At 38.7% G+C, this 26,459-nt stretch overlaps 1 protein-coding gene across 1 annotated transcript in view; it reads left to right on the top strand.

Annotated features, from left to right (window-relative positions):
- Window positions 1-9,392, top strand: part of chrm4a (cholinergic receptor, muscarinic 4a) — an 84,459-nt gene extending 75,067 nt beyond the window's left edge. The window contains exons 7-8 of the mRNA XM_055166557.1: window positions 284-553; window positions 9,147-9,392. Of these exons, the coding sequence (XP_055022532.1) occupies window positions 284-553; window positions 9,147-9,392 (516 nt within the window). The remainder of the gene's footprint in view (window positions 1-283; window positions 554-9,146) is intronic.
- Window positions 9,393-26,459: the final 17,067 nt, after the last annotated feature.

The following is a 26,459-nucleotide window of genomic DNA, read 5'->3' as shown; positions in this document are numbered from 1 at the left end:
CATGAATTCAAAGTTTTCTAAGCACTCGAAATGCTGTTTGCATTTTGCCTGGATTGTTGTATCGCAGGTAAAAATATACACTTGTCCCACATAGTTTTAAGCCCAAAAATAATCACTGAACTGAGCTCCAGTGGAAAATTCAAGCCAGTACTGTAGAATGCATATGTGTTTGTTAATCTTTGTACTACTTTTCTTTCGTGGAGATAGGCATTGCAATTATAGAGACATTAACCAAAGACCAAGTCAACAAATCTGAATGCAAAAATTTCTCCTTTCGTTCCAGGGAGGTGAAAAGGTCAACACCCTCAGCACGTCGACCCCTAACCCGAGCGCGGGCAAGCTGACCGCTGCCTCCCGCTGGTCCAAGATCAAGATCGTGACCAAGCAGGCCGGAGACGAGTGCATCACCGCTATAGAGATCGTCCCGCCTGTAGAGGGCGCCGAAGGACACTCCATCCCCATCAGCAGACCCAGGACCGTGGCGAGGAAGTTCGCCAGCATCGCCCGCAGCCAGATGAAGAGGAAGAGGCAGATGGCGGCGCGTGAGAAGAAGGTGGGTGGAGTACTTTTAATAGTTTGACATCACGCTGGGGGTTCTACATGTAAGTCTATGAAAGAAAGTTCAGTAGTTTCCATGGTGACACATCGCAACACAGCCTGATGAGCTTTAGGTGGTCTGAAAAGTTACTAAACAGATTTAAACAGCACATTTTCAGAAATACGTGCTCAGTTCAAGCATTAATAGTCATGTTTAGGTGTTTTCAACAAAAAGGTGAGAGTGACTAAAGGGCGCCACACACTACAGGAGGATTTGCCCAATTTTGGCTGCGATTTGTGGGTTCATGTGTGATTTTAAAGCCGCTGTGCTCCTTATATGTGTGTGTGTTGTGTCAGTGTGACTCTGAACTGCTTTGTCAAATTATAACCACCAAACATCAGCAACGCTACGGCAAAAGCAAATAAAACAGAGCGTCACACACAGAGATGCAAGATACAAACTCAGGAAATAGCAAAAATTATTATTCCTCGCCTCTCAAAAAGTTGTAAATTTATACTGCAGCATCTCATCCACATTATCCTTCGAAATTGTCCTCCGCAAATAATGACCCCAGTCCACAAAACAGCGCTGTCAATTTAGTTTGAGTCATACTTTAAAAGTAAAAAGGTGAGAGTAGTTCCTCTGTCTGTTTACATCCACACAGCGCACGGGTCGAGGTGAAGCTGCAGATTAGTGACAGTGACTCTACTTCTTGTGGACTTTATCTCCAATCTTTTATGCTTAAAAAATCCTGTATCTGAAGTTTTGCACCACATTTCACAAATAATAATGATACAGTTTGACTTGTATCTAAACTAGAAGTGCAGAGTCTGATCTTTGAACACTTAAGAGTCTCAGAGTGACTGGTTTTACTGTCGACAGGAAACAGTTGACGCCATCACACTCACAACTTTATATCCTGTGGTCTGCAGACAGATCCCACTGCAGCTTTTGCGATCAGAGATTTTAAGTCTCATAAGATTCTCCTTGAGTCTGTGGTGTACACTTTTTGTAGCACATTTAAAAATCATTTAAACCGAAAGATCCTGTAGTGTGTGGCTTTACTCACAGTGGGAAGAGGAACTCAAACTTTTATTCAAGTTATAGCACCATTACTTCAAACTAAATATTACTCAAGTAGGAGTTAAAGTATAAAAAAAAAAACTCTGATTTGTGGTGTATTTATTAATTGTAATGCAATTAAGTAAGTATGGTGTCCAAAAATGACACTGAGTGCAATTTCTTTAAAAAGTTACTCCAGTAAATGTAACTGTCACAAATAATAATAACACAGTTTTGACTTGTATCTAAACTAGAAGTGCAAAGCTCTGATCTTTGAACACTTGAGAGTCTCAAAGTGAAAGGTTTTACTGTAGACAGGAAACAGTTGACACGATCAAGGTTCGAAGACAGATCCTGTTGCAGTCTTTGAGATCGGAGATTTAAAATCTCATAAGATTCTCCTTGTGTCTGTGGTGTGCACTTTTGTTGCACGTTTAAAAATTATTTATGAGCAAAAAATCCTGTAATGTGTGGCTGCCTCGAGTCAGTTTTTTATGGTCTGATTGTTAAAACAAAGCTCACATTAAAGTAACAGAGCTTTAGACTGAGTAGTGCTTCTCGTTTGTTTCAACACCCACTGTTGAGGACATCAGCCACAAAGTATCAAGTTAGTTTTGTTTTTTTTTTTTGGTTCAGACTTTGTTGACACCTGGTTTTGTCCCAGTCTAGTCCAAGGTTTAGTTGTTAGTAGTTCCAGTTTTGTCCTTCTTGGTCTGCATTTGTAATCTTCAAAACCAAACTACCAAATGTACCAGTAAAAGTGATTCATAATGTGCACTTCAATTTCAAACCTCAATCCATTTGGCTGTAACAGTGGCATCAAATAACTCTCATTTAGATCTGTAAGTAGAAATGCATCTGTGTGCCCCCTCATTTGTCCACAAGTTGTCCAAGATAGAAAAGATTTTAAAAGACGTCATCTGGACAATGCTTTTGAAATCCATCCAGGAATGTGTTCAGTAAAATCTGTATTTTTGTTGTGAATGCACCTGTTGGATTAACTGCTATTGATTCGGTATCATCAGAAACTTATTTAATCCTGATTTATTTCTGAAGTTGGTTTAGATCAAGTCTTTTTAAATAGTCACATGTTTATATCGTGTTTTTCCATCTTCAAGGCGCTCAAAGCTCTTTACATGAAGGAACCACTTACACATTCTCTCACACATTCATACATCAGTGTACACAGAAGCTGGGTTAAGTGTCTACCACAAGGACAAGGACACAACAGCACCGATTTCACACCAGATTTAGCCTTGCTTATGTCCAGGTTTCCCGGTTAGTCCTGGTTTAGTTCTAGTGAAGACTTGGCAGCCTTTATCTTGGTTTAGCTGGGTTATTTTTCACTTGGTGTGTTCAGCGCGCAGTTTTGAAGTGACTGCCCCGTAGGAAACATCAGCTTCCTCCATGTAAACAACAATAATAATGTTGTGTGGACTATTCCAAGATCTACCTCCAGGTACTGACCTTGGCTTCCCACTCACTCCTCCTCCCTCCTCCCTACATCCTCCTCCTCCTCTCTCCTCTGATTCATTCTGTCGTTCGTGGACATCCCTGGAGTGCACATGAGCTATGCTTTTGACCTATGGCTCATTGTTTTGGTTACTCACACAAATATATTTATTGACAAGGTACCTAGGTTTTGGACACTTGTTGGAAGCCATTTTCAAACCTATTTATTTAGAAAGATTCGTTATGGATTAAAATCTTTGAATGTGTTTTGAAGTATGGAAAATTCTCAGTTGAACACTTCTTTTATCTGCTCTGATTAAAAATACAGTATATGAACATGGAGAACCCAATTTTTTCCCATGTTCTTGAACAATCTTCCCCTTTTACAGATATATTGTATAAGCAGCCCTTGAGGTTAAATAGAACAAGCTGGTTTCTGTCTGCATCTAATTATTAGGTAAGTCCGATAATAAATAAATACAGGAAGTACACTGTTAGAATGCTAGTTGTTGGTAGCTTTACCCATAATTTATATCAGGAACGTCAGCAGCAGGTAGGTAGAATTGCACATGTGCATACTTTTTAAAGCTTCAATTTACACCAGAGACAAACAGAGCTGCTCCTGCGATGCTGGTCTCTGTTTATGTTGTCTATGTTCTCACGTTTAAACTCTAAACTTTGTGTGTTCTCATGTTTAAACACTAAACTCTGTGTATTCTCACATTTAAACTCTAAACTCTGTGTATTCTCACGTTTAAACTCTAGACTCTGTATTCTCACGTTTAAACTCTAAACTCTGTGTGTTCTCATGTTTAAACTTTAGACTCTGTATTCTCAAGTTTAAACACTAAACTCTGTGTATTCTCATGTTTAAACTCTCGACTCTGTGTATTCTCATGTTTAAACTCTAGACTCTGTATTCTCACATTTAAACTCTCTGTATTCTCACATTTAATCTCTAAACTTGGCGTATTCTCACGTTTAATCTCTAAACTCTGCATAATCTCACGTTTAAACTCTAAACTCTGTGTATTGTCACATTTAAACTGTGTAATCTCATCTTTAAACTCTAAACTCTGTGTATTCTCATGTTTAAACTCTGTGTATTCTCATCTCTTTAAAGTCTGTGTGTTTAAACTCTAAACTCTGTGTTTTCTCACATTTAAACTCTAAACTATATATGTTTAAACTCTAAACTTTTCACATTGCTTATGTATTCATTGCTGCTTGGATGAATTATGTTTTAAATCACAAAACCCAAGTTGACAAGAGAGTCGATATTTTGCAGTGATAACGAGATGTATCTGCGATGCTGCATTAATGAAGATACTCACCATTCACTTTGGTCGTCTGCTCCATGCGCCTTTTTCTTCAGAAGTTGTTCTTGTTTATATATTTTATATTTATCCACTGCCGCTGTAAACTTTCCATGTCCATCACGAGTCATTCCTCGAGCTCCTGATGCGACGCACAATGTTTACACGACTGCAGTGGTTTGAGAGAACATATGTTGAAAGGGCATCGGAAGTTTATTTTGACACCACGTGCCCATTTCCTGTCTTTCCCCGGATAAAAAGCATGTAGACTTTCAGTTGACGCTGCAAAATTAGAACTCCAACCTATTTTGAGCAGAACGTAGCATCACGATGGCCAATGGACGCACATATAACATTGCTGGTGTAAATTGTCCAACTGGTTAAATTGAAAACCAAACCTCCTCGTCTGCTGCTCTTGTTCTGTGCTGCAGTGTTTACGCTCTTACTGCTTTGGTGTAAACTGGTGGTTACTGTGATAACAAAACTCGCCTCTGGCCTCTGAAAACACGCTTATAAACTCATGTTGGTGAATAATTAGGATGCTCCGAATGCATAAGGTAAGTGAGACAGTAGAAATCTGGTACAGCAACATTAATCATAATTCTGGGACAATTTGTAGTGGAGTTACTGGAACACGCAATCAAGGACTGACTGTAGACAATATATATGTTTGTATTAAATAAATGAGCCCAGTTTTACGTCACACTCTGGCACATACAGTGTTCTATGTCTCCCTGGAGACCTGTTCACGGCAGGCAACAAGAGGAATAGTCCCATTAGAGTCAGAGGAAGCCAGGAGCAAGAATGAATCTCATAGACTCCAATATTCACTACAGTACACACTACAGTACATCTTTATTATGAAACACATGGCTTATTGATATACTTTGATAAAAGCTACTGATAGATCAATTTCATAAGAGACCAGAATGTTCTTTCTATAATTCTATGCTGTAGTTAAATGTAACTCTTATTTTTTATCGTTTTAAAGACCTTGAATCAGATTTTTACCATCAGAAAAATGATTTTTAGTGGTCCAAAGTTATTCCTTGCATACCTTTTGTATTACAAACATCCTAATTATTCACCACCATGAGTGTATAAGTGCTTTCCACAACTCTCAGAGATCAGAGACAAGTTTTGCAGTCGTGGTAAGGCTAACAACAACTAGCATGGTAACTAGGGGTGTCAAATTATCTGGTTAATTGTGATTAATTAATTACAGTCATATTTAGTGAGTTATGTTTTTTAATTGCATTAATCTTATTTTTAATCTCTAACATTACTGTGTTTGTATGCGAGTTGCCTTATTATAAAATCTGTTTTTATGTGTTGTTAGGACACAGTCCCGCACTGTGCAGTCCTGCTCCGCTCACTCCCGCAAAGAATTGTAGCCTAATTTTCATTCCCGTTCTTGCCGCATTTGTGATAAACTTGCACACGTCTGATCTCTGAAAACATCGCGACACAGACACAGAACAGACTCACTTTCAGCATCAACATCTGTATTCCACTGAGTCGTGTCCTTTACTAAAAGCTGAACTGCAGCAGTGCACAAGAGGGTTTTTTTTTTTTTTTTTTTCCTTAGTTTATGCAAATTAACCATGTGGTTTTGTTTCTGTGAGACTTGCACAAAGCTGCATTAAACACATTCTAATGTCAAACGGGCTGATGTGGCTCTAGAGTGGTAGTGTAATAATGAATTCAAATGAAAATACCTCAAGTTGAAGCTTTTCTCAGCAATTTTTAGGTGAGATTAAAAAAGAGATTAATTAGATTAATTAATTACAGATAATTAATAATTAATCTCTTGACAGCACTAATGCTAACGTACACTTCCTACTTATCTGACAATAAGATGCTTTCTAATTAGATGCAGACAGTCCATTGCAGACTTATTTTGACCTCAAAAGCTGCTCATACAATATATCAGTACTGAGGCAAGACACATTTTTCTCAAATTCATGTGGAAAAAATGGGTACAGTCTCCTTTTTCTCATTTATTTAATTTACTTTCTTAACAAATCAAGCTAGAACCAAAGATTATAATGCATAGATCATTCCTGTTTTGAAATCCTTGTAACAATCTCCTATTCACTCAGAGAACCAGGGTTATAACGTAACAGTTTCTACTTTGTAAACAACCAAACTTTCCAAATTCCCATATGCTCAAATTTTGCTTTGATAGATGGCACGCCAAAAAGAAATCTATCTTTTTCCAAGAACAATAAGTTATTTGAGATTCTCTGATGTTAAAGCTTTTCTGACTTTAAGCCAAAACTTCAATATGCTTGAACCTTTTTAGAAAATTGACTAGACTTTTCTGCCCTGCAAAGGCAAAAGAGCTTAACTCTCCAGAGTGTGAAACCGAGAGAAATTACTTCAAAGTTTCTGTTTTGTCCAGTCAAAAGTATAATAGGTAAGACTCGCAAAATTTGACAACTAGGTGCTATAATGAAGAAATATTTGAGCTTTGATGCTTATTTGTCAGTTCCTGTTCTCTGCCTTTGTGTCATGACCCAAAAATAAAGAGTTGTGCAAAGGCAAAAGGTAGAAACTGACGTGATCATTATTTGCTTGATTTTCTCCAGACTTTCATCCGTTCATTATATAAAACCATCACCAAGCTCGAGTCATGGTGTTTGTTTGAAATGATATAAAAGAGATCTGGATTTCCTGTGTAGTGTTGATCAGGATCGTGCGGCGACACAGTGAAACAGTTTGACACACGAGTGACTTTGCAGAATAGTGTGTACAGTATGAACAAGCACAAACAGAGACATCAACCTGGTCTCCGTGAGACATCGGTGGGGTCAGTTCATCACCACAGAAGCAGTTTATGAGGAGCCCGGCCCATTCTTTATCACCAGAGACAGAAGAAATGGGAATTATTTTCATTCCAATTAGAATTTTAACGGCATACACTGAAAGAGAAAGGAACTGTTATAATTAGTGATTATCTGGAAAACTATTCATATTTTACTACCGTATTTCCCAGGCTATAGGGAGCTCTGGATTATAAGGTGCACTGTCATTAAATGGTCTATTTTCGAACTTTTTTCCCAAATAAACCGCGTGGGACTTTAAAGGAAACCCAACAGTGTGATGGGTGAGTGGTTTTGTTTGTTTGTGGCGTTCACGGTGAGTCTGGACTTTGTTCAGTTGTGGCGTGTAGGGAGGCTGCTGTCTGGGACCAACGGATTGTCGGCGTGTTCGCAGTGACTCAGTTGTTCAGTCGTGTCTAGAAGTGGCACATTGCACTCGCTTTTTCAGTTCGTTCCTCCGTTCCGTTCCTTGTTGGCGTGGAGTGATGAGTGTGTCTGTGGGTGTGTTTGGCTGTGCGGTCTCTGTCTGCTCCGTGTGTGTTTGTGTGTTCTGTGGGTGGTGCAGCTTTGGCTCCTCTGAAGTCATGCTGGGACACCCAAGTGGATTCGTGTATATGGCGCTCTGGATTGTATTTGGATTTTATATTTGACCTTCATTACCTTGACCTTCAAGTGACCTTGACCAGTTTCAACCTGTAAAATCCAGTGTGCTCCGGTTATGTGTGTGCCAACTTGTGTGATGATTGGGTAAATATTTTAGGCCGCAGATGGTTCAGAAATTGCCTTATATCCTTGATAATGGTGTGACCTTTCAATTGACCCATGTGACCTGAAATGACTTCGGATCATCACCAAACTTTTTTGTGGCATTGGGCACGAGGGCTTGACCCATGTACCAATGGCGGAACTATCACAGATACACACAGACACACACACACACGCAGACACACACACATGCGCACACGCACACACACAGACCCCCCTCCACACACACACACGCAGACACACACAGACACACAGACACGCACACACACACACAGAAACACACAGACACACACACGCACATGCACACACAGACACACACACCCACACACACACAGATACACACAGACACACACAGACAAACACACACACAGACACACAGACAGACAGACACACACACCGACACGTGCACACAGACACACGTACACATGCACACATACACAGACACACACGTGCCCATGCACACATACACAGACACACACAGACACACACACAGATACACACAGACACACACAGACACACACACAGACACACACACACACACAGGGTGAATACAAAACCTGGTAAAAGGTAATAAATACACTAAATACTTTCACATTAAAGATCATTGAAGTATAATTGAATACAAAAGTATATTTATTTAATGTGTTCAGACCCTGTGCCAACAAAAAGAAGGAAGCGAGAGGCCGGATTTTAAAATAAAATCTATTTATTCACTAAATCATAAACAAAACACACACAGTTTCTGCCTTTTGTATTTGCACGACTCCTTATTTGTTAACCGACAAACAAGGGTCAAACGTCAATTTTGAGCTGAATATTTTTCACAGTATTTATTCACATTATCAAGGAGGTGTCAGATAAAAACAAAATGACATTAACTCATTTTTGGTCAACATGATGTTACTGCGTTGTGCGTTTGTAGGACAGATTTCTTTCCTCGGAAAATGTCCAGTACGTCTTTCCTTCGTAGAATTCCTGGATGCACAAATAGCATTCCCCAGTAACAGTTAATCAAACACTTGGACCATGTTGTATAATCCCTAGAGTTCTTTTCCCCAGCATGCATCAGGGGAATATTTCTATTACCGTATACCTACCCTCGGGCTGTTTTGAATTTCTTACGACTCAGCAATATTCATGGAACTAATCAGTGGACTGTTTTCTCTGTGTGTGTGTGTGTGCGTGTAGGTAACCAAGACCATCTTCGCCATCCTCCTCGCCTTCATCATCACGTGGACTCCTTACAACGTCATGGTCCTGATCTCCACGTTCTGCCAGTCGTGCGTGCCGGATACGGTGTGGGCCATCGGGTACTGGCTGTGCTACGTCAACTCCACCATCAACCCGGCCTGCTACGCCCTCTGCAACGCCACCTTCAAGAAGACCTTCCGCAACCTCCTGCTGTGCCAGTACAAGAACATCGGCACCAGATGAGATGGGCGACGGAGCGCGGCGAGGGATTAGGGTCAAAAATAAGCGGAACTACGCGGGTTTGAAATGAAGCGTGGAGTTGGAAGTTTCGGTGAACCCATGCTTTTGGTATATGCAGGTTCTCACGCGTTGGAGAGCCACAAAGTGAGAGAATGTTCTAGAATGCACAGGATGGACACATGTATTTATTCATATGTTTATTTATATTACGTCACCAAAATGTTATATCAATTAGCCAACAATGTTTAGGGCATAGCAGCAAAAGATGATTTCTGATTGTAGCGTGCGTTGCTTTTGCACCACAGTTGTAGATGGTCATTTGTGGGTCAGGAATTACCCCCAAAAAACTCAAAAATACAAACTGGCACAAACAGGAGGTACTGTATCTAAGGCGAGACCAGGTGCCTCGTAAGTAAGAAAAAAACTGGCTTTTCTTGACATGGAGGAACAGTGGCTCTACTCTGAGTTTCTACATTGCAAATTTCTCTGATTCGGTGAAGATTTTTAAAACTTAAATCAGGTTATTCATCTTGTTGTCAGATTTATTATCTACTTACTAGTTTTGAATTGGCTGTATATATTGGTTTAGAGCTGCTCGATTATGGAAAAAAAAAATCGTTATCATGATTATTTTGGTCAATATTGAAATCACGATTATTCAAACAATTGTTTTCTTTAGTTACACATTGCATTTATTCAGCATTTCTCTCTCTCAAAAAAAAAAAACATTGTTATTTGTATAAAACTGTTACGACCCCCACAAGGTGAGTCCCAACATATTTAAAAAGGACACAGGAGTCAAAATATAGCTCTTTAATTTCTTTTATTTATGGTTGGTTCTTAATCTTTTTTTTTTAACCTTTTTTAAAAAAAAATTTAAAAACCCTCCCGTGCCCCCAAAAAATAATGAAAAGTAATAAACAGAAAGGTGGACCTGGCAAGCCGGCCAAACAGAACAAAAGGGTGCGACACCGGGCCAACCCTGTACAGGGCCATAGAAGCCGGTGCCAGCACCTGTAACTAAAGACAAGAAAAAACCCAAACCAACCTGAACCCAAAAGAAACGCAAAAACAGGACAGCCGCTCCCACCAGGTCAAAACAAAAGGCTAACGGCTAACGAAGGCTAAATGGAGCCCACCCATCACCTGGCCGACAGGGGCGAGGCCACCCTCAGGGCGCGGGCACGTACTCTGGAGCGCACAAGGTGAGCGGGCTGGGTGGAGCCTATAAATACGGCAAACAGCTGTATTTATAGGCTCCGCACAGCCACACAAAAATAAACCATAAACAAAAATTATGCAAAAAGAACTAATTGCAACTTATTACAAAAGGGAACAAAAACAACTAATAATCCGAATCAATGTGCCTGCGCAAAACATAAAAAGAATAAAATATACTTTCAACATGAAATCGCATAAATAACATAAATGTATCCAGAGTAAACTATATATCCAGCTGTTCTACAATCTCTATATTTAAAACATTTGAAACATTTAAAATAAATATACTTATTTAAATAAAAAATATCCCAGAATAAGCTTTGTTAAGCTTTATAATAAATCATCGCAACTCAATAATGTGAGTCTGGAGATCGTTTGAAACACAAATCAAAATCTCGATCAAAATTCGATTAATTGCACAGACTTATATTGGTTGTATAATCGTAAAAATGGTCACATATTTCTCAACTAATCAGGAAATCTTAAATTTAGGCAAGAAATGTTTTTAAATAAAGCTACAGTCCATTTACCAGAGTATTGCAACACTTCACTTGTTTTTAGATTCAGTGATATAGATTTACTTGATACTCAAGTCTGTTTATCTCAAACTAAAGCATCTATAAACTTATTTCCAGCTCATGAACACTGACCACAGACTGCTTCATTCTAGTCTAGAGGTTGTTTAGTTTAAGAGAGAAAGCTCCTCAATCTATTTCTTCTTACTTTATTTAGTTCTTGTGTCTAGGGCTGCACAATTTGGTACAAAAATCTAATTATGATTTTTCTGACAAGATTTGCAATTGTGATTTGATTTCAACATAAAAACTTCACTTTTCAAGTATGCCCAAGAGAATAGACCAAAGGACTGAAATATGAAATAAACGAAATCCAAGAATCCCATGCATTTCAGAACATGACAAGACAAGATATTTAGTTGTTTGTCGAGGAAATGATCGTCCTTAAGAATGTCAAATTACAATTCACCTTTCAGCCACACTTACTGTATTTTATGGACTATAACAAGCACCGGATTAGTCAGACTGGTGCCACCTAGTGCCTCCACTCAATTTCATTTCTCACCAGTGACTAGGTCAGGAATCAGAATACACTAGACCAGGGGCCGGAACCCAAAATGTTCAAAGAGCCATATTGGCCCAAAAAAACAAAAAACACACCTGCCTGGAGCCGCACAAAATGAAAAGCCTTATATAAGCCTAATATGAAGGCAACATAGGCTGTCAGTATATTAGCTGTATAAGCCGACTATTAAAATGACTAAGTAGGCTACAAATACAAAATGAGCATTCATGATTACACAAACCCCTTTTGCGACCCTCTCATACTCGGTGCGCCGTCTGTAGCCACTGAAATCAGGTGGTTAGTGTTTATTCCTTTGTCATTTAGGCCCCGTTTACACGTACACAGGTATTTTTTTAAAACGGAGACATTTCCCTTCGTTTGTTCACATCGTTTAAACGCAAACGGTGAATTCGCCTCTGAAAACGAATCTTTCTAAAAACTCCGGTTTCACGTTTGCGTGTAAACTGAGATAAACGGAGTTTTAGGAGCTGACACGCTGAAAGTGCGACCGACGTTTACCTGATGCTTTGACGACGATGATGGAAGTATTCAGAGCAGCAGTCGCATTTCTTCTGATCGTGCACAGGAGCACTCAGAAAACAGCAGCATGTAGAACTTTGTACGCAACATCAGTCCGGAGCAGAAGCTCTGAGCTCGGGCAGCAGCGCAAAACACACAGGAGCAGTCAGCGCGCAGCTCCTCAAGACAGGTCTGGGGGTCCAGTGTTGGTCAGATTGTCCGGAGGCTTCGTCCGTGTCCTGGTTCCAGACGGGGGCGAGCAAGACCAGCGCGCAAAGGACTGGGTCCGAGCGGTTTCGTGTCGTCCTCTGTGAGCTGGTTCTGTGCGGGAAAAGTGAGAATGCGCTGTGGACCACAGGTCCGGGTTGCTCCGGACCTCCGCTCTGGGCCGCGACTGGTTCCGAGGTGGTGCAAAGCATCCAGACAGAAGTGTGAATCCAGTTTTGGTTCGTTATACGTTGTTCTGAGCGTCCGTCTGCGCACGTGTTTTTTGTTTTTGTTTTCGGGGAAAGCGCTTCCCGTTTCAGCTCATCTATTTGTTCTGCTGAAACATTTTTTATGTGTTTGCATTTACACACACAGCTGATGGATCAGATCCATGACCAGAGTTGAACAAGGGTTTTACCCCTAAAGAAACCAGATTAAAACAACAAAAAAATCATTCCTTTTCCATTTTCACTAATTTTTGAAAAAGCTCCAGGGAGCCACTAGGGGAGTGCTAAAGAGCCACATGCGGCTCCAGAGCCGCAGGTTGCCGACCCCTGGACTAGACGGTTTACAAAAACCCTGGAAGTACGAAGTTTGGGCACCAGCCAATCAGCGAAGAGCCATAGCCTGTGCTGGCAATGATTCCCGAGATCGAGGATTTAAAGCCAGAACAAAGAGAATGTTTGGTGAATTTGATCAAGAGGAAAGACGTTATTGTCCTTCTTCCTACGGGATTTGGGAAAAGTTTAATATACCAGTTAACCCCATTAGCGGTGCATTACAAACGTCACGACCAAATAGCAGCGATTGATTAAATTTAAAAAGTACCCGCCTACTGACGAGCGAACAAATTCTAATTCTAATGGTCAGACGGTTTCTACAAAGTGAAACCGGCTAATGAACCAGGCTAGGCACATTAAGCAAAACAAAACAGTCAGATAAGTCAACTCCATTCAACTCATTCACAAAAACTCTCAACATTGTTCAGCTGTAACACATAAAATACAAAACACGACACTCACTTTTTCAGCTCATTCCTCTTCCACAAATCCATCAAATTCTTCATCTTCATTGTCTGAGTTTAACAGAGTTTAAAAGGGTGATTTTGGCATCAAGCCCAGATCCCTCTCGACATTATCCGAGTCAGTCTTGTCGATGTTACTTCGCTGTTCAGTGATGATTCGGGCCTTCGTGAAAGCTCAGACCACACTTGAGACTGATCCTTAGCCCAGGCGTCCACTATCCGTTGGCATAACTCGTCCGGCGTTGCTTTCCCATCTTGGTGAATGTGTATTACTTCATGAGGCTCCTGACTGTGGCGGCCGTAACGCTCCAACAATCCATCAAGTGGTGCGGCTTCGTAATTTACAAGTTATACTAAAACATTTTGGCAGATTTTTAAGCGCCGTGTACCACATAAAATCACTTCAAGGTCAGTAAGCACAACCAAAATGAATACATAACGTGCACTAGATTATAAGGCGCACGATCCATTTTTGAGACAATTAAAGGATTTGAAGTGCTCCTTATAGTCTGAAAAATACAGTACATCCGTTTGAGCTGTTGGTTTCATGACCGTAGGTGAGAACAGGAACACAGAGTGACTGCTGAGTCCACTCCACAACGCCTCGCCACCTCCACACGAGACACGGGCTTAACGAGCTGCAGCCGCTCAACGCCGTGGGGGAAGTGTCTTGCCCAAGGGCACAAGAGAAGTGCCCACTAGGAGGAGCTGGGATCAAGCACGTGGCAGCTGTAGACTTTTGCTGTTGTGTATTTTCAACCTTCTGAACCTTGTACCATGTTGAGACTTCGTTGAGAGCTACAGTACATATTGTTTTTATCCTTAGGCAAACTCAGCAACTTAATCCATTTACAAACTCTAGCTCAACATAAAAACTTACATCGAACTTTAACACAAAACTTGCAGATCCTCTTGCAGACAGCGAAAAATTAGCATAGCGCAAAGAAAAGGGAATACTCAGACATGGCGTTAATTAGCTTTGAATGTGCCATTTAACAGTCACGCACCATAATCATTTTAAGACAAAACAATGGAATCAAAAGTGGAGCAGTGAGCTGTGTCCCCACGGGGAAAACTCCATGTCCCATCATTCATAGCTGCCGGGGCCAACCAAACTTTAATCACAATTTGTTGTATTGTCATGGCGTGTTACCGTGACCGGGGGCGCTCAGCCAACTGATGATCCTATTATCGTAAATCCTGAGATATGATGTGCGGCGTATCACAAATATTCATCTTTTAAGGCCATCAGGAGGTCTCAAAGTGTGCGCAGCTTAAAGACGCGTCTTCAAAACATGAAAAACACAACTAATTCATTTTTTTAAGTTTTCAGTGGTCCAGACTTATTTCTCATTTATGTTATGCTTTCAGAAAAATTCACAATCAGTTTATAAGCAGCAACTCCACAGATGAGTTTTGCCATGACTGTAAAGCTCACAAAAACAACTAGCATGCTAATCGTGCACTTGAACAATAAATTGCTTTATAATTAGATTTGATTCTTTTGGCCTTATACAATAGATGTGAGTCAAACTTTATAATCAGGTGCCTTTATAAAGATCAAACTAGTAATTATCTAACCTTTTGTTAATATTTGTTTCATGTTACTAAAATATCAGTTTGGTAAAAGTTAATAGTTTTTTCATCATTAACTAAACATTAGTTGTTTACGTTGTTAACTATTACTATTAACTCATTGTATTAATATTTGTTAATAGTTAAAGGTTTTATAGAGGTTTTTTAAAGGGAAAAAAGATACAGCGACAGTCCTTTTTCAAATGTTGTTCATGCGTGACACCACCTTCCTCCTCCACAGCTCCTCAGTAGAAACACCTCCTCCTGCCTCCTTACTCTAGAAATCATGTTTGTTTACAGCCAGTATGTGTTCAGAATTACTGTTGAAGTGACCTGTCTAGAAGTAATTCAGTGACCGACACGTCAGTTTTTAGAGCCTTTGTCTGCTTCATTCGTGCAATCGCTGGAAGAGATCTCCAAGAATCACCTCAGTTTCAGAGACCTCAAAAACGGACTTTCTTTTGCGGCGAACTGGTCGTGGATTCTCGTCCGCCATCGCAACAAACTTTGTCCGAAATGCAAGGAATCAACAGCCTCTAAGAATCGCTGCATAAACCACGTAATCCCAGTGCGCCAGCGAGTCAGTTACACTAGAAACGCAAGGAGTTTGATTGACAACCCAACAGTCAATAGAAAATGAGGTAGCCTTGTTTTCTATTGGCTGATGTTTATCTGCTCTCACTATGTCCACAGATGATAGATTTTCATTCTTTTTTTTTTTTTTTTTTGGTCATCATAATTACAAGGCTGCTGCATCTCTGTAACAGTATTTTAAACTTTCACTGACAATTTTAAACAAACAAACAAAAAATAATAATCCTCCATACAACCTTTAAGTAAATGTCTTTTTTTAATAAGTGTGAGACCCACTGTAAAATATTTGCTATCGTTAATAAATGTTATAAGAAATATTTGTAAATAGTTAAGAATTACTTTTTTAACTTTATTATGAGGTGCCCCACACTTATAGTTATATATTACTAATATATTAATTAACCTTGACCAACTTTATTCTAAGGATTCTATGAGGAGTTTTTCATTTTCAAAGCAGAAAAGCAGAAGCTCAATTTAATAACAGTTCAATAATAATAATGTGTTATTAACTTTTATATTAACACATCATTTGTAAATAAACCTTTAACATTCAAATGATGTAAAAAAAACAAAACTATTAATTAGTGCCAAATAGACATTAACAAAACTATTAACAAATATGAATACAATATTAGTTAATACATTGTTTTGTATTTGTTAAAACATGAATACACAGATTTTATGCAAACAACGAATGTTTAGTTAATGATGAAAAAAGTGTTAATTTGTGCCAAATCGATATTTTAGTAACAATTAATAAATATTAATAAAGGGTTAGGTAATGATTAGTTTGTTGTTTATTATGGCATCTTATTATAAAGAGTTACTGATATCTGTTCTGGGGTAAGACAATGACTCAAATACATGTGAAAAAGTCAAGTAGAGAAACATTTAAAGAGCATATGACAGGTTTGCATCTTTTACCAGTTATTACCAGGTTCAGTGATTTTTGGCTCTTGTCAATATTATGGTTGCTAGGTAACAGTAATGGAAGCACCTCTGACTATTTCCAACCAGGAAGTAAAATTAGAGCCATTCATTTTCTTCCACTTCAGAGGCACCAGAATGAAAACAAACTGGAACAAAATAGTCAATGGTTTTCGTCCATTCTTCAGTATAATGATGTTTTAGTGAGCCCGTCCAACTGTTTATCTCTAATCTTTTGTATTTGTGCAGAGTAGTGTCCCTGCTTTCTGTCCGCACTGGAACCCATCTTGCATCAGTTTTACACAACAAAATAATACCCACAATGCATCACTCCAGCCCCTGCGCCCTGTGTCCCATAATTACCATAAGTGTCATGTAACCGTGTGATGCAATGGTACAATTATACTTCTGTGGAAGACACGAGCTGTGCTGTGTCACCATCCAAACAAATATAATCACATGAAGTCGAAATATGATCTCTGATGGGGCTTCAGTCACAAATATTTGATTGAATAATTGACACCAAATTGCACAGTGGGTAAAGTGATTTCACCCAACAATCAGATGGTCGCTGATTTGAATCTCAAGTTATTTGTGCCTTCTGACCACTGGTTTGACCAACTTACCTACAAAAAACATCAAAACAGCAAACAGAAAGCACAAAAAAACAGACGCAAACAATCCAATAAATTATAACTAGGGCTGGGCAAAAATAAAAAAATATTTATCACATGTTATACGCAAAACCAATTAATGAATTAAAAAGTAAAGTATAGTGACTTTTATTGGAAATGTAAATGAAAGAGCCATGAAAGAACCCTCAGTGAAGGCTCAAGAAAAAATACTGAATGGACTTTTGTACTACTAATATATTTTTAAAAAATTTAAATTTCGGTGAGTAATAAACACGACACTAGTAATAATTTCTAGATCATTGTTATAAACTTGGACTAATATTTCTTGGGAAACAAAGAGTTAATATAATGGAATGGAAATGGACCAATCACAGTTTTTCTTCTACTGGTATCTGGGTAAATCAGTGAGTGAGTTATGGGCCGAATCATATCACGAAATCTTCCGAGTCTTCGTGAATACCCTGCAATAGTGTTATGTAAGTGAGACCACAGCGACGAAAACCACACTGGACACCTCTGTTTGCACGCCTCAGGGGCGTCTGGAAGAAGAAGAAAGAAAAAGACCAGAGCTCGCAGCCTGGTCGGAGCTAGGAGCCCGCGGAAGCTCAGAGCCCACGACTGGTCCGGCCAGAGGCTCAGACACGTTGCATCTCACATAGTCAGAAAAAAGGGAAAAAAGTGTAAAGAAAAGACGTCAAACTTAAAGAAACGCTCGCGGTGGACTTTTTCAACATAAAAGCCAGTGATCAACAGACGTTTACAAGAAAAATAAATAAATAAATAATAAAAACTGCGTTAACGGCGTTAAAACAATTGTCGGCGATAATTAATTAATTAGTTAACGCAAAATTAACGTGCCCGGCCCTAATTATAACAAATAAATAAAAAGAAATAAGAAATAAAATCAAGCTAAAACCAGTTAAAGGAAGTCCAACCAATTAAAATGAGTCTTAAGAAGTGATTTCAAAGATGATGCTGATGGTGTGAGTCTTATCTCCTCAGGCAGGTCGTTCCAAAGCCGAGGCGCCCGGACTGAAAAGACTTCATCACCTTCGTCCGGAGCCTGGACTTTGGAACAGCTCCAGGGACCTGCCGAGGATCTGCGGCAGCGGGAAGCTTGGACGGGGTTCAAAGTTTTGAAAAAATTTGAATTATTTCAAAGGAATTATGACAGAGCAGGAAGGGCATCTGAAATAAAAACATGCAGAACAGTTTGCATCTGCAGGATCTTACAGTTGGACACACAAACATATTTATACAACTTGACAATAACAGTAAAAGAATAACCTTTTTTAAAGGTATATTTCTATAATCTGTGTATCATTCGTTCTTTCATTCATCTCAAAATAAGAAACCAAAAAAACTATTTTCTTCATTATTTGTCCCCAAAACCAAAATGCAAAAACAGATAATGGCCGTTTCCCGTTTCCATGACTTAAACTGTGATGATTGAGCTGCATACAGACTGAACCAGGACTAAACCAGGACTAAACCAGGTCTAAACCTGGACTAAACCAGGTCTAAACCAGGACTAAACCAGGTCTAAACCAGGAGTGATCCCAGCACTGAACCAGGACTAAAACAGGATTAAACCAGGTCTAAACCAAGTCTAAACCAGGACTGAACCAGGATTAAAGCAGGTCTAAACCAGGTCTAAACCAGGACTGAACCAGGACTAAACCAGGTCTAAACCAGGACTGAACCAGGACTAAACCAGGTCTAAACCAGGTCTAAACCAGGACTGAACCAGGACTAAACCAGGTCTAAACCAGGACTGAATCAGGACTAAACCAGGTCTAAACCAGGACTAAACCAGGACTGAACCAGGTCTAAACCAGGTCTAAACCTGGACTAAACCAGGTCTAAACCAGGACTGAACCAGGTCTAAACCAGTACTGAACCAGGACTAAACTAGAACTGAACCAGGACTAAAACAGAATTAAACCAGGTTTAAAAACCAGGACTAAACTTGGTCTAAACCAGAAAAAATGAACTGTTTTTCATTTTTTCATTTTGGTTTTGGAGACAAATAATGAAGAAAATAGTTGTTTTTTTTGGTTTTAGTTTGAAAAACAAATGAACGAATGACACACGGATTATCTTTGTATATCTGCTCTTAATTTAATTTCATGATTGTTTTGTTACATTTTGTTTAGTTTTTTTTTAAATCAAACTAACATCTAACAAATTCTTACTGATACATTTTATATGTAGCCTGCAATTTTTTTGTATTCTTTGTATTTTATTCATCAAAGAAGCCCATTTCAAACCCAGACTTCTTAATGCGCTCTCCGTGGTGCTGAACTCCTCCATCGCACAATGCACCAATTAGAACTGCTGTATTTTGGAAGAAACAACTTTTTTTTTTCACATCATAACTTTACACTTTTAGACAAACAGCTATACGACTCTGTTTACCTGTTTTCTAAAGTATGTCTAATAGAACATAACAGCAGAACAACATTTTAATAGGCTCTAAATATATCCAAAAGTGACGTGAACCCGCCCAGGTCACCCCCAGCTGTGAGCTCCACCGCCTGACGCTTAATTAGTCGTTTTTCAAAATAATTCAAAAACATAAATTTGACATTGTTGATCAAAAATTTCAGACGTTTGAACATGCAGCCCCCCGCTACTAAAAAACACATGATTTTTTTTACGATCGCTGCTTCAAAGTATTTTTCTTCTGAATCCCGTGACTAGGACAACATGTCATTAGCCACTTAGCTCGTCACTGCAATTACCGTTATCGTTAGTGTCATTAGAACGGAGGGAAGTTGCTGGTTAATGCTAATTGGGAGCATTTACGAAGCGCTTTTGGGCGATGATTGAGATAAGACGGAGCCGAGGAGACTGGAGACACACCCCTCCCCCGGACACTCTATTAGGTACATGTTTTTGTAAATATGTTTTTTCCTCAGTGGAATAAAAATGAATAAGTCATGACAACGTTTTAGGAAAAAAAAAAAGTTGAGCCCGATAACGACGTAATGTAAACTGTGATGCTGCATACAGACTGAAGCAGGACTAAACCAGGACTGAACCAGGACTAAACCAGGACTAAACCAGGACTAAACCAGGACTGAACCAGGACTAAACCAGGACTAAACCAGGACTGAAACCAGGACTGAACCAGGACTAAACCAGGACTGAACCAGGACTGAACCAGGACTAAACCAGGACTGAAACCAGGACTAAACCAGGACTAAACCAGGACTAAACCAGGACTGAAGCAGGACTAAACCAGGACTGAACCAGGACTAAACCGGGACTAAACTAAGACTAAACCAGGACTAAACTGGGTCTAAACCAGGACTAAACCAGGACTAAACCGGGTCTAAACCAGGACTAAACCGGGTCTAAACCAGGACTAAACTGGGACTAAACTAGGACTAAACCAGGTCTAAAGCAGGACTAAACTAGGACTCAACCAGGACTAAACCAGGTCTAAACCAGGACAAAACCAGGTCTAAACCAGGACTAAACCAGGACTGAACCAGGACTAAACCAGGACTGAACCAGGACTAAACCAGGACTAAACCGGGTCTAAACCAGGACTAAACCGGGTCTAAAGCAGGTCTAAACCAGGACTAAACTAGGACTCAACCAGGACTAAACCAGGTCTAAACCAGGACTAAACCAGGACTAAACCAGGTCTAAACCAGGACTAAACCAGGACTAAACTAGGACTCAACCAGGACTGATCCCAACACTGAACCTGGTCTAAACCAGGACTAAACCAGGACTAAACTAGGACTAAACCAGGTCTAAACCAGGGCTAAACCAGGACTGAACTAGGACTCCCCCCCCCACTCATCTCATCTCTGGACACTCTTCAGCGCAAAATTGAATCAAAACAGATACTTAATGCTAATCTTCGCACCCCCTCGCGGGCCTAATTAGCCCCCCTGCAGGGCCAAGTTTTGCCCATGGGCCCCACTTTGGTCCTCCCAGATCTAATCTAAAAATAGTGCCGTAACTCAACACTTAACATGAGTTGAATTGGCCTCCCGCTGTCACCCACTTTCACCCATTGTTGCTTTTGGTAATTTCCTTTCGATCGTTAACTCGTAATCTTTCAAAAAAGTTGGAAAAATGACAAGCAGTTAAATATTTAATGTGAATTCTTTTTATTTAGTCGTATAGAAATCACGAGTTGAACCGGCCTCACGCTGTCACCCACTGTCACCCACTGTCACCCTTGGTTGCTTTTATTCATTTCTTTTCGATCATTAACTCGTAATCTTTCAAAAAAGTTGGAAGAATTACAAGAAATTAAATATTTGGGAACATAAAAGTGCATATATGAAGTCTTTGTATTTCAAAAACGGTTTAATGCAAGATTAAAATGTTTTCTCTTTTGCTGCTATCCCTTTTTTTTTTAGTTCCAAAAATTCTATCTCAACAAATATGTCCTAGATCTATTATAAAATATTAGTAGTTTTGATGGAGTGGTGATATAAACTATATAAATGACCCATAAATGCTTGAATATTCCAGAAGGTGCTACATGGACCATCTTATGTTTTGTAGCTTTGGGAGAACAACTGTACAGCACAACGTTTGTAAAATATGTAAGTAAAAGTAACAAGTAGTGATATAGTGTACATTATATATAAAAGGGGCTCTTACTGAGGCAAAACTATCTGACAAATTATAGCTAAAAGTAAAAAAAAATGTACCGTATTTTTCAGACTATAAAGTGCACCAGATTATAAGGCGTAATATTAATAATGTTGAATTCTCTCGTCTATTTTCATCCATAAGTTACACGGAATTATAAGGAGCATTAAGAGAAACAAACAGACGACACTTGAGACTGATCCTTAGCCCAGGCGTCCACGATCCATCGGCAGATCGTGGTGTAACTCGCCCAGTGTTGTCTCTCTGTCTTGGTGAATGTGGATTTAAGTTTGTTTTTTAATTTCCTATGATGACGACTCAAATATACATTGAGCAATAATGTGTTTAATGCAGTGTAACACTTTATAAAAACTACACCTTATTTAGCCTTTATAAAGCAAGAACAAAGACTTAATTAATAATGAGTCACGCTTAGTAACTACTTAATTACTGCCTTAATTAGCACTTAACTTGCACTTAATTCTCCTGTGCTGTAAATAGTTACTCATAATTATTTCTTCACGTTAGAAAAGCTCTCAAAAAGACATAACTAACAGCTAATAGTTGCCGGAATTATCATTGCATTGCATTATTAGTAAATCATTTTCTCATGGCTTACTAATCATCAATAAATGCTCAAATTTGTACTTAAATATAATGGTTGGTTCAAATGGTTAGTTCATGAGTAATTAAGTATGAAATAATTATGAGTAACTATTTACAGCACAGGAGAATTAAGGGCAAGTTAAGTGCTAATTAAGGCATTAATTAAGTAGTTACTAAGTGTGAATCATTAAGTCTTTGTTCATTATTAATTAAGTCTTTGTTCATGCTTTATTAAGGCTAAATAAGGTGTAGTTATTATAAAGTGTTACCAAAGCAGTTTTACACACATTTGTTTACATTTTACAGAGACAAATCTTAAAACCACATGACTCATTTGCATAAACTATAAGCACTAAAAAAAACTGCTCGCTCTTGTGTGCAGATGCGGTTCAGCTTCTGTCCGACTAAGGATCGTAAATTCGTCTTTACTCCGTGAGGCTCCTGACTACATCCATCAATCAGTCCTCCAAGAGGTGTGGCTTCGTATCTTACCAAAGTCATACTAAAACATTTTGACAGATTGTTTTTCACGCCGTGTACCACATAAAATTGGTTCGAGGTCAGTAAGCACAACCAGAATTTCTTTTCTATTCAATTCAAGTTTACTTATACAGCACATTTAAAGTAACTTCAGCTGAACAAAGTGTTTCAGATGCAAGTCAACAAAACAGAAGAAACAGTTATAAATACATATATACAGAAAACATGTGAAAACTACAATAAAAATACTAAGATAACCTGACTAACTAGTACTAAACACCAGGGAGAAGAGGTGAGTTTTCAGTCTCGTCTTAAATTACAGACTGAGAGGATCTGACAGGGAGAGGAAGGTTGTTCCATAGTCCGGTCGCTGCCACAGAAAAGCCTCTGTCACCTCTCTTCTTGAGCCGAGTTTTGGGCTCGACCAACAGGAGCTGGTCTGATGTCAGGGCTTGGGGTGGAGGACAGGACTGCAGTAACTCCCTCAAATAGACTGAACTCAGAGAATGTGAACATTTGAAAACAATTAATAACATTTTAAATTGCATCATACATAAGGTGCACCGGATTATAAATCGATTTTGGAGAAAATTAAAGGATTTTAAGTGCGCTTTATAGTCCGAGAAATACGGTAATTCACACAAAATGTAACCAACAGCAAATTGTGAAAAAAAAAAAACTAAAACTGTGTGTATATATTTTAGTTTTTTTACAGAATTACCTTCAGAATGACAGCCAAAAGTACAGATTTTAATTAAAAAGTCACACAAATTAAATGATAAACAATTTTTTAAAAATGTAAAAAATGTAAATGGCTCGAGATTTTATTTTATTTTATTTGGAAATTGAAAAAGTCATTTTTCAAGCCTGAAAATGTCATGAAATTTAGTAAATTCAATGAAAGTTTTGGAAAAGTCATGGAATTTTAGTCTTTCACACAACTCCAGTGTTCTGTTAAGTTCTCATGAGACTGTTCTGCTTATTTCTGAATGTCTGCGCCTTTGGTTTAAAAGAGACAACAATAAATGCACTGACAGTAACTCAAATAGACTGGACCCAGAGAGTGCAAACATTAAAAAACAATTAATAACAAAGTAAATTGCACCTGTTTGTGCACCTTAATACATAACGTGCACTGGATTATAAGTCGATTTTGGAGAAAATGAAAGGATTTTAAGTGTGCCTTATAGTCCGAGAAATACGATAATTCACACAAAATGTAAACAACAGCAAATTGTGAAAAAAAAAAAAAAAAAAAACTAAAATTGTTTAATTAAGTGTATATATTTTTGTTTTGTTACAGAATTACCTTCAGAATGACAGCCAAAAGTACAGACTTTAATTCAAAAGTCACACAAATTAAATGATAAACAATTAAAAAAAAATGTGAATGGCTCTATATTTTATTTTATTTTATTTATTTACACATTCCAGCAGCCTGAAAGAACAAAACAGAAAATTGTAGCCTGTATTGTGAAAAGGGATGACTTTGATATAACTCTTTGTACGTACAGTATGTATAAGACGATTCAGAATAATTTAAATGTTTATATCTTACGGTAAACGACACAAACGTATGATCTCGTAGTTGTGCTCCAGTAACAGCCCTGTACATCCACTGTTCAGCACTTATTGTAAATACACTGACCATCCCAAAGAGAAGTCATCTTGTGTTGAGTTCTTAAACATATGTATGATTGATATGTATAAAGTGTAGATACGGTATCTCCATTCTAACTTGATATAAAGCATGTTTTTCTATCGTGAACTGTCGTCTGATTTTCTCCGTCCACACGCCGGGTGCCACTGCAGAAGTAACATCCTGTATCAACCGCCCGGAGAACATTTTTTTGGAACATTCGATGACTCTAATTCTGAGGCCAATGTGAAAACGTGTGCACCAAGAGACAATCAGCCACAGGAGGAGAGACTTTTGTACCTAAAACCAGGGACTTGACCACTGTACAGCTGTGCATATGTACATGAAGAGTTTAATGTTTGAAAAGGTGGAGAGGGCTGTTCGGATCTGGCATTTAAACGGGACATATTTTGTAGAATCAACTTATCTAACAGTGGTGAATAAAAGATGAACAAAGATGTATTTATATTGGTTCATACATGTTTTAATAATCCTGTATTTTTCTGAATTTGGGTCACAAGTACGGAGAAAATTTCAGTTTTCACCTGTTCTCTTTCCCCGCCCACTGCTCTGTTCACACTTGCGATAACTCAGAAGGTTCAGACTCCAGGTCATGTAAGGACATTCAGAAAAATGAATGAAAATCTGCTGGTTGTTAAAGTAAAACGGCACTATATGAACACACAGGGTTTCTCCGCTCTGCAGGTTTGAACAGGAAGTCACTGGACCTGTTTTTGTATTTTATATCACTATTGTGGTTATCGTTATAGTTACTAAATACAAAACCAAATGTCTTCTTTAAGGTCCAGCTTTCAGAACAGTCTCTAATGTCTGAAGATTTTGACTTCATTAGTCTGGATGGTTTTGCGTTTTTGTCGCTGTGTTTTAGTCTGTGAAAGTTCACCTGCTCAACCCCACTGTGAAAGAACTGTGATCAAAACAAATCATGTCCCACTCTGGAGAACAGAAGAGTGGATCTTCACAGACAGTTTCATAGTGTAATTCCAAAATATCTGAGCTAATGAAGTCACAAAGTTGTATCATGAGTACGGCTGTAATGGTACAAAAGTCACAGTTCGTAACCGATTTTGAGGTCACAGTTCGGTTCATTTTCGCAAAACCATTTGTGTGTTTATTAAACCAACAATTTATTTTAATATTGTACAAACAGTAAAATCTAATAAATGCAAAGTGCTGTTTGTTAATACTAAAAAGTTAAATAAAATATTCTCAAATAAGCAACAAATGTTTGAAATATTCTAAAAAATAAATGCCTTGTAAACAGTAAACAAAACTTTTCAGTAAAGTAAAGTGCAGCAGTAACAGTTCCAGCATCAAGTTTTACTCAAGCTTCAGATTTTTAGCCAGAAAAAAACAACTTGTCCACAGTGTCTGCAGTCAGTGCAGATCTGCTGGGGGCCAGCAAAAGGCAAACGTGAGGACCGCAGCACGATGAGCATAGTTTTACAAGGATTTACGTGGTTCAAAGGGATGTATTCAAGGTGGAGGACAGTAGTTGTCAAAGTGGCCGCCCTAACTATGAAGCGCTGCAGGAAACACTGCCCCAATCACAGATGAGCTCCTTTAATGAACCGAGCCTTTCGTGTAGCTGCACATGTAGTGGCAGAATTGCACAAAATCACTCGTGCACAGCCCTGCACCAAACCGAACGCCCCGTACTGAAATTATTCATCACAAATACATGTACATTACAGCTCCTAACCATGAGAATAGAAACAAAAATCTTTATAAAACTGTATTGTCAAAATGTTCAAGGTAAATTCATACTTTATTTATATGTATTTAAGTTTGTGGATCATATTTACAGACCTGGAGCGAGAAATCAATTGTCAGTCAATCAAAAAACTACTACAAGTCAGGTCATGTACCCCCAGACTCCAACTTGTATTTGAGAAGCGCAGCTGTTAAACTCCTTCTGT

The sequence above is a fragment of the Boleophthalmus pectinirostris genome, unplaced genomic scaffold, assembly GCF_026225935.1.
Source record: "Boleophthalmus pectinirostris isolate CB_2022bp ecotype Guang Dong unplaced genomic scaffold, ASM2622593v1 HiC_scaffold_11, whole genome shotgun sequence".
NCBI classification, from domain to species: domain Eukaryota; kingdom Metazoa; phylum Chordata; class Actinopteri; order Gobiiformes; family Gobiidae; genus Boleophthalmus; species Boleophthalmus pectinirostris.
This window is presented reverse-complemented; position numbering and strand designations above follow the sequence as displayed.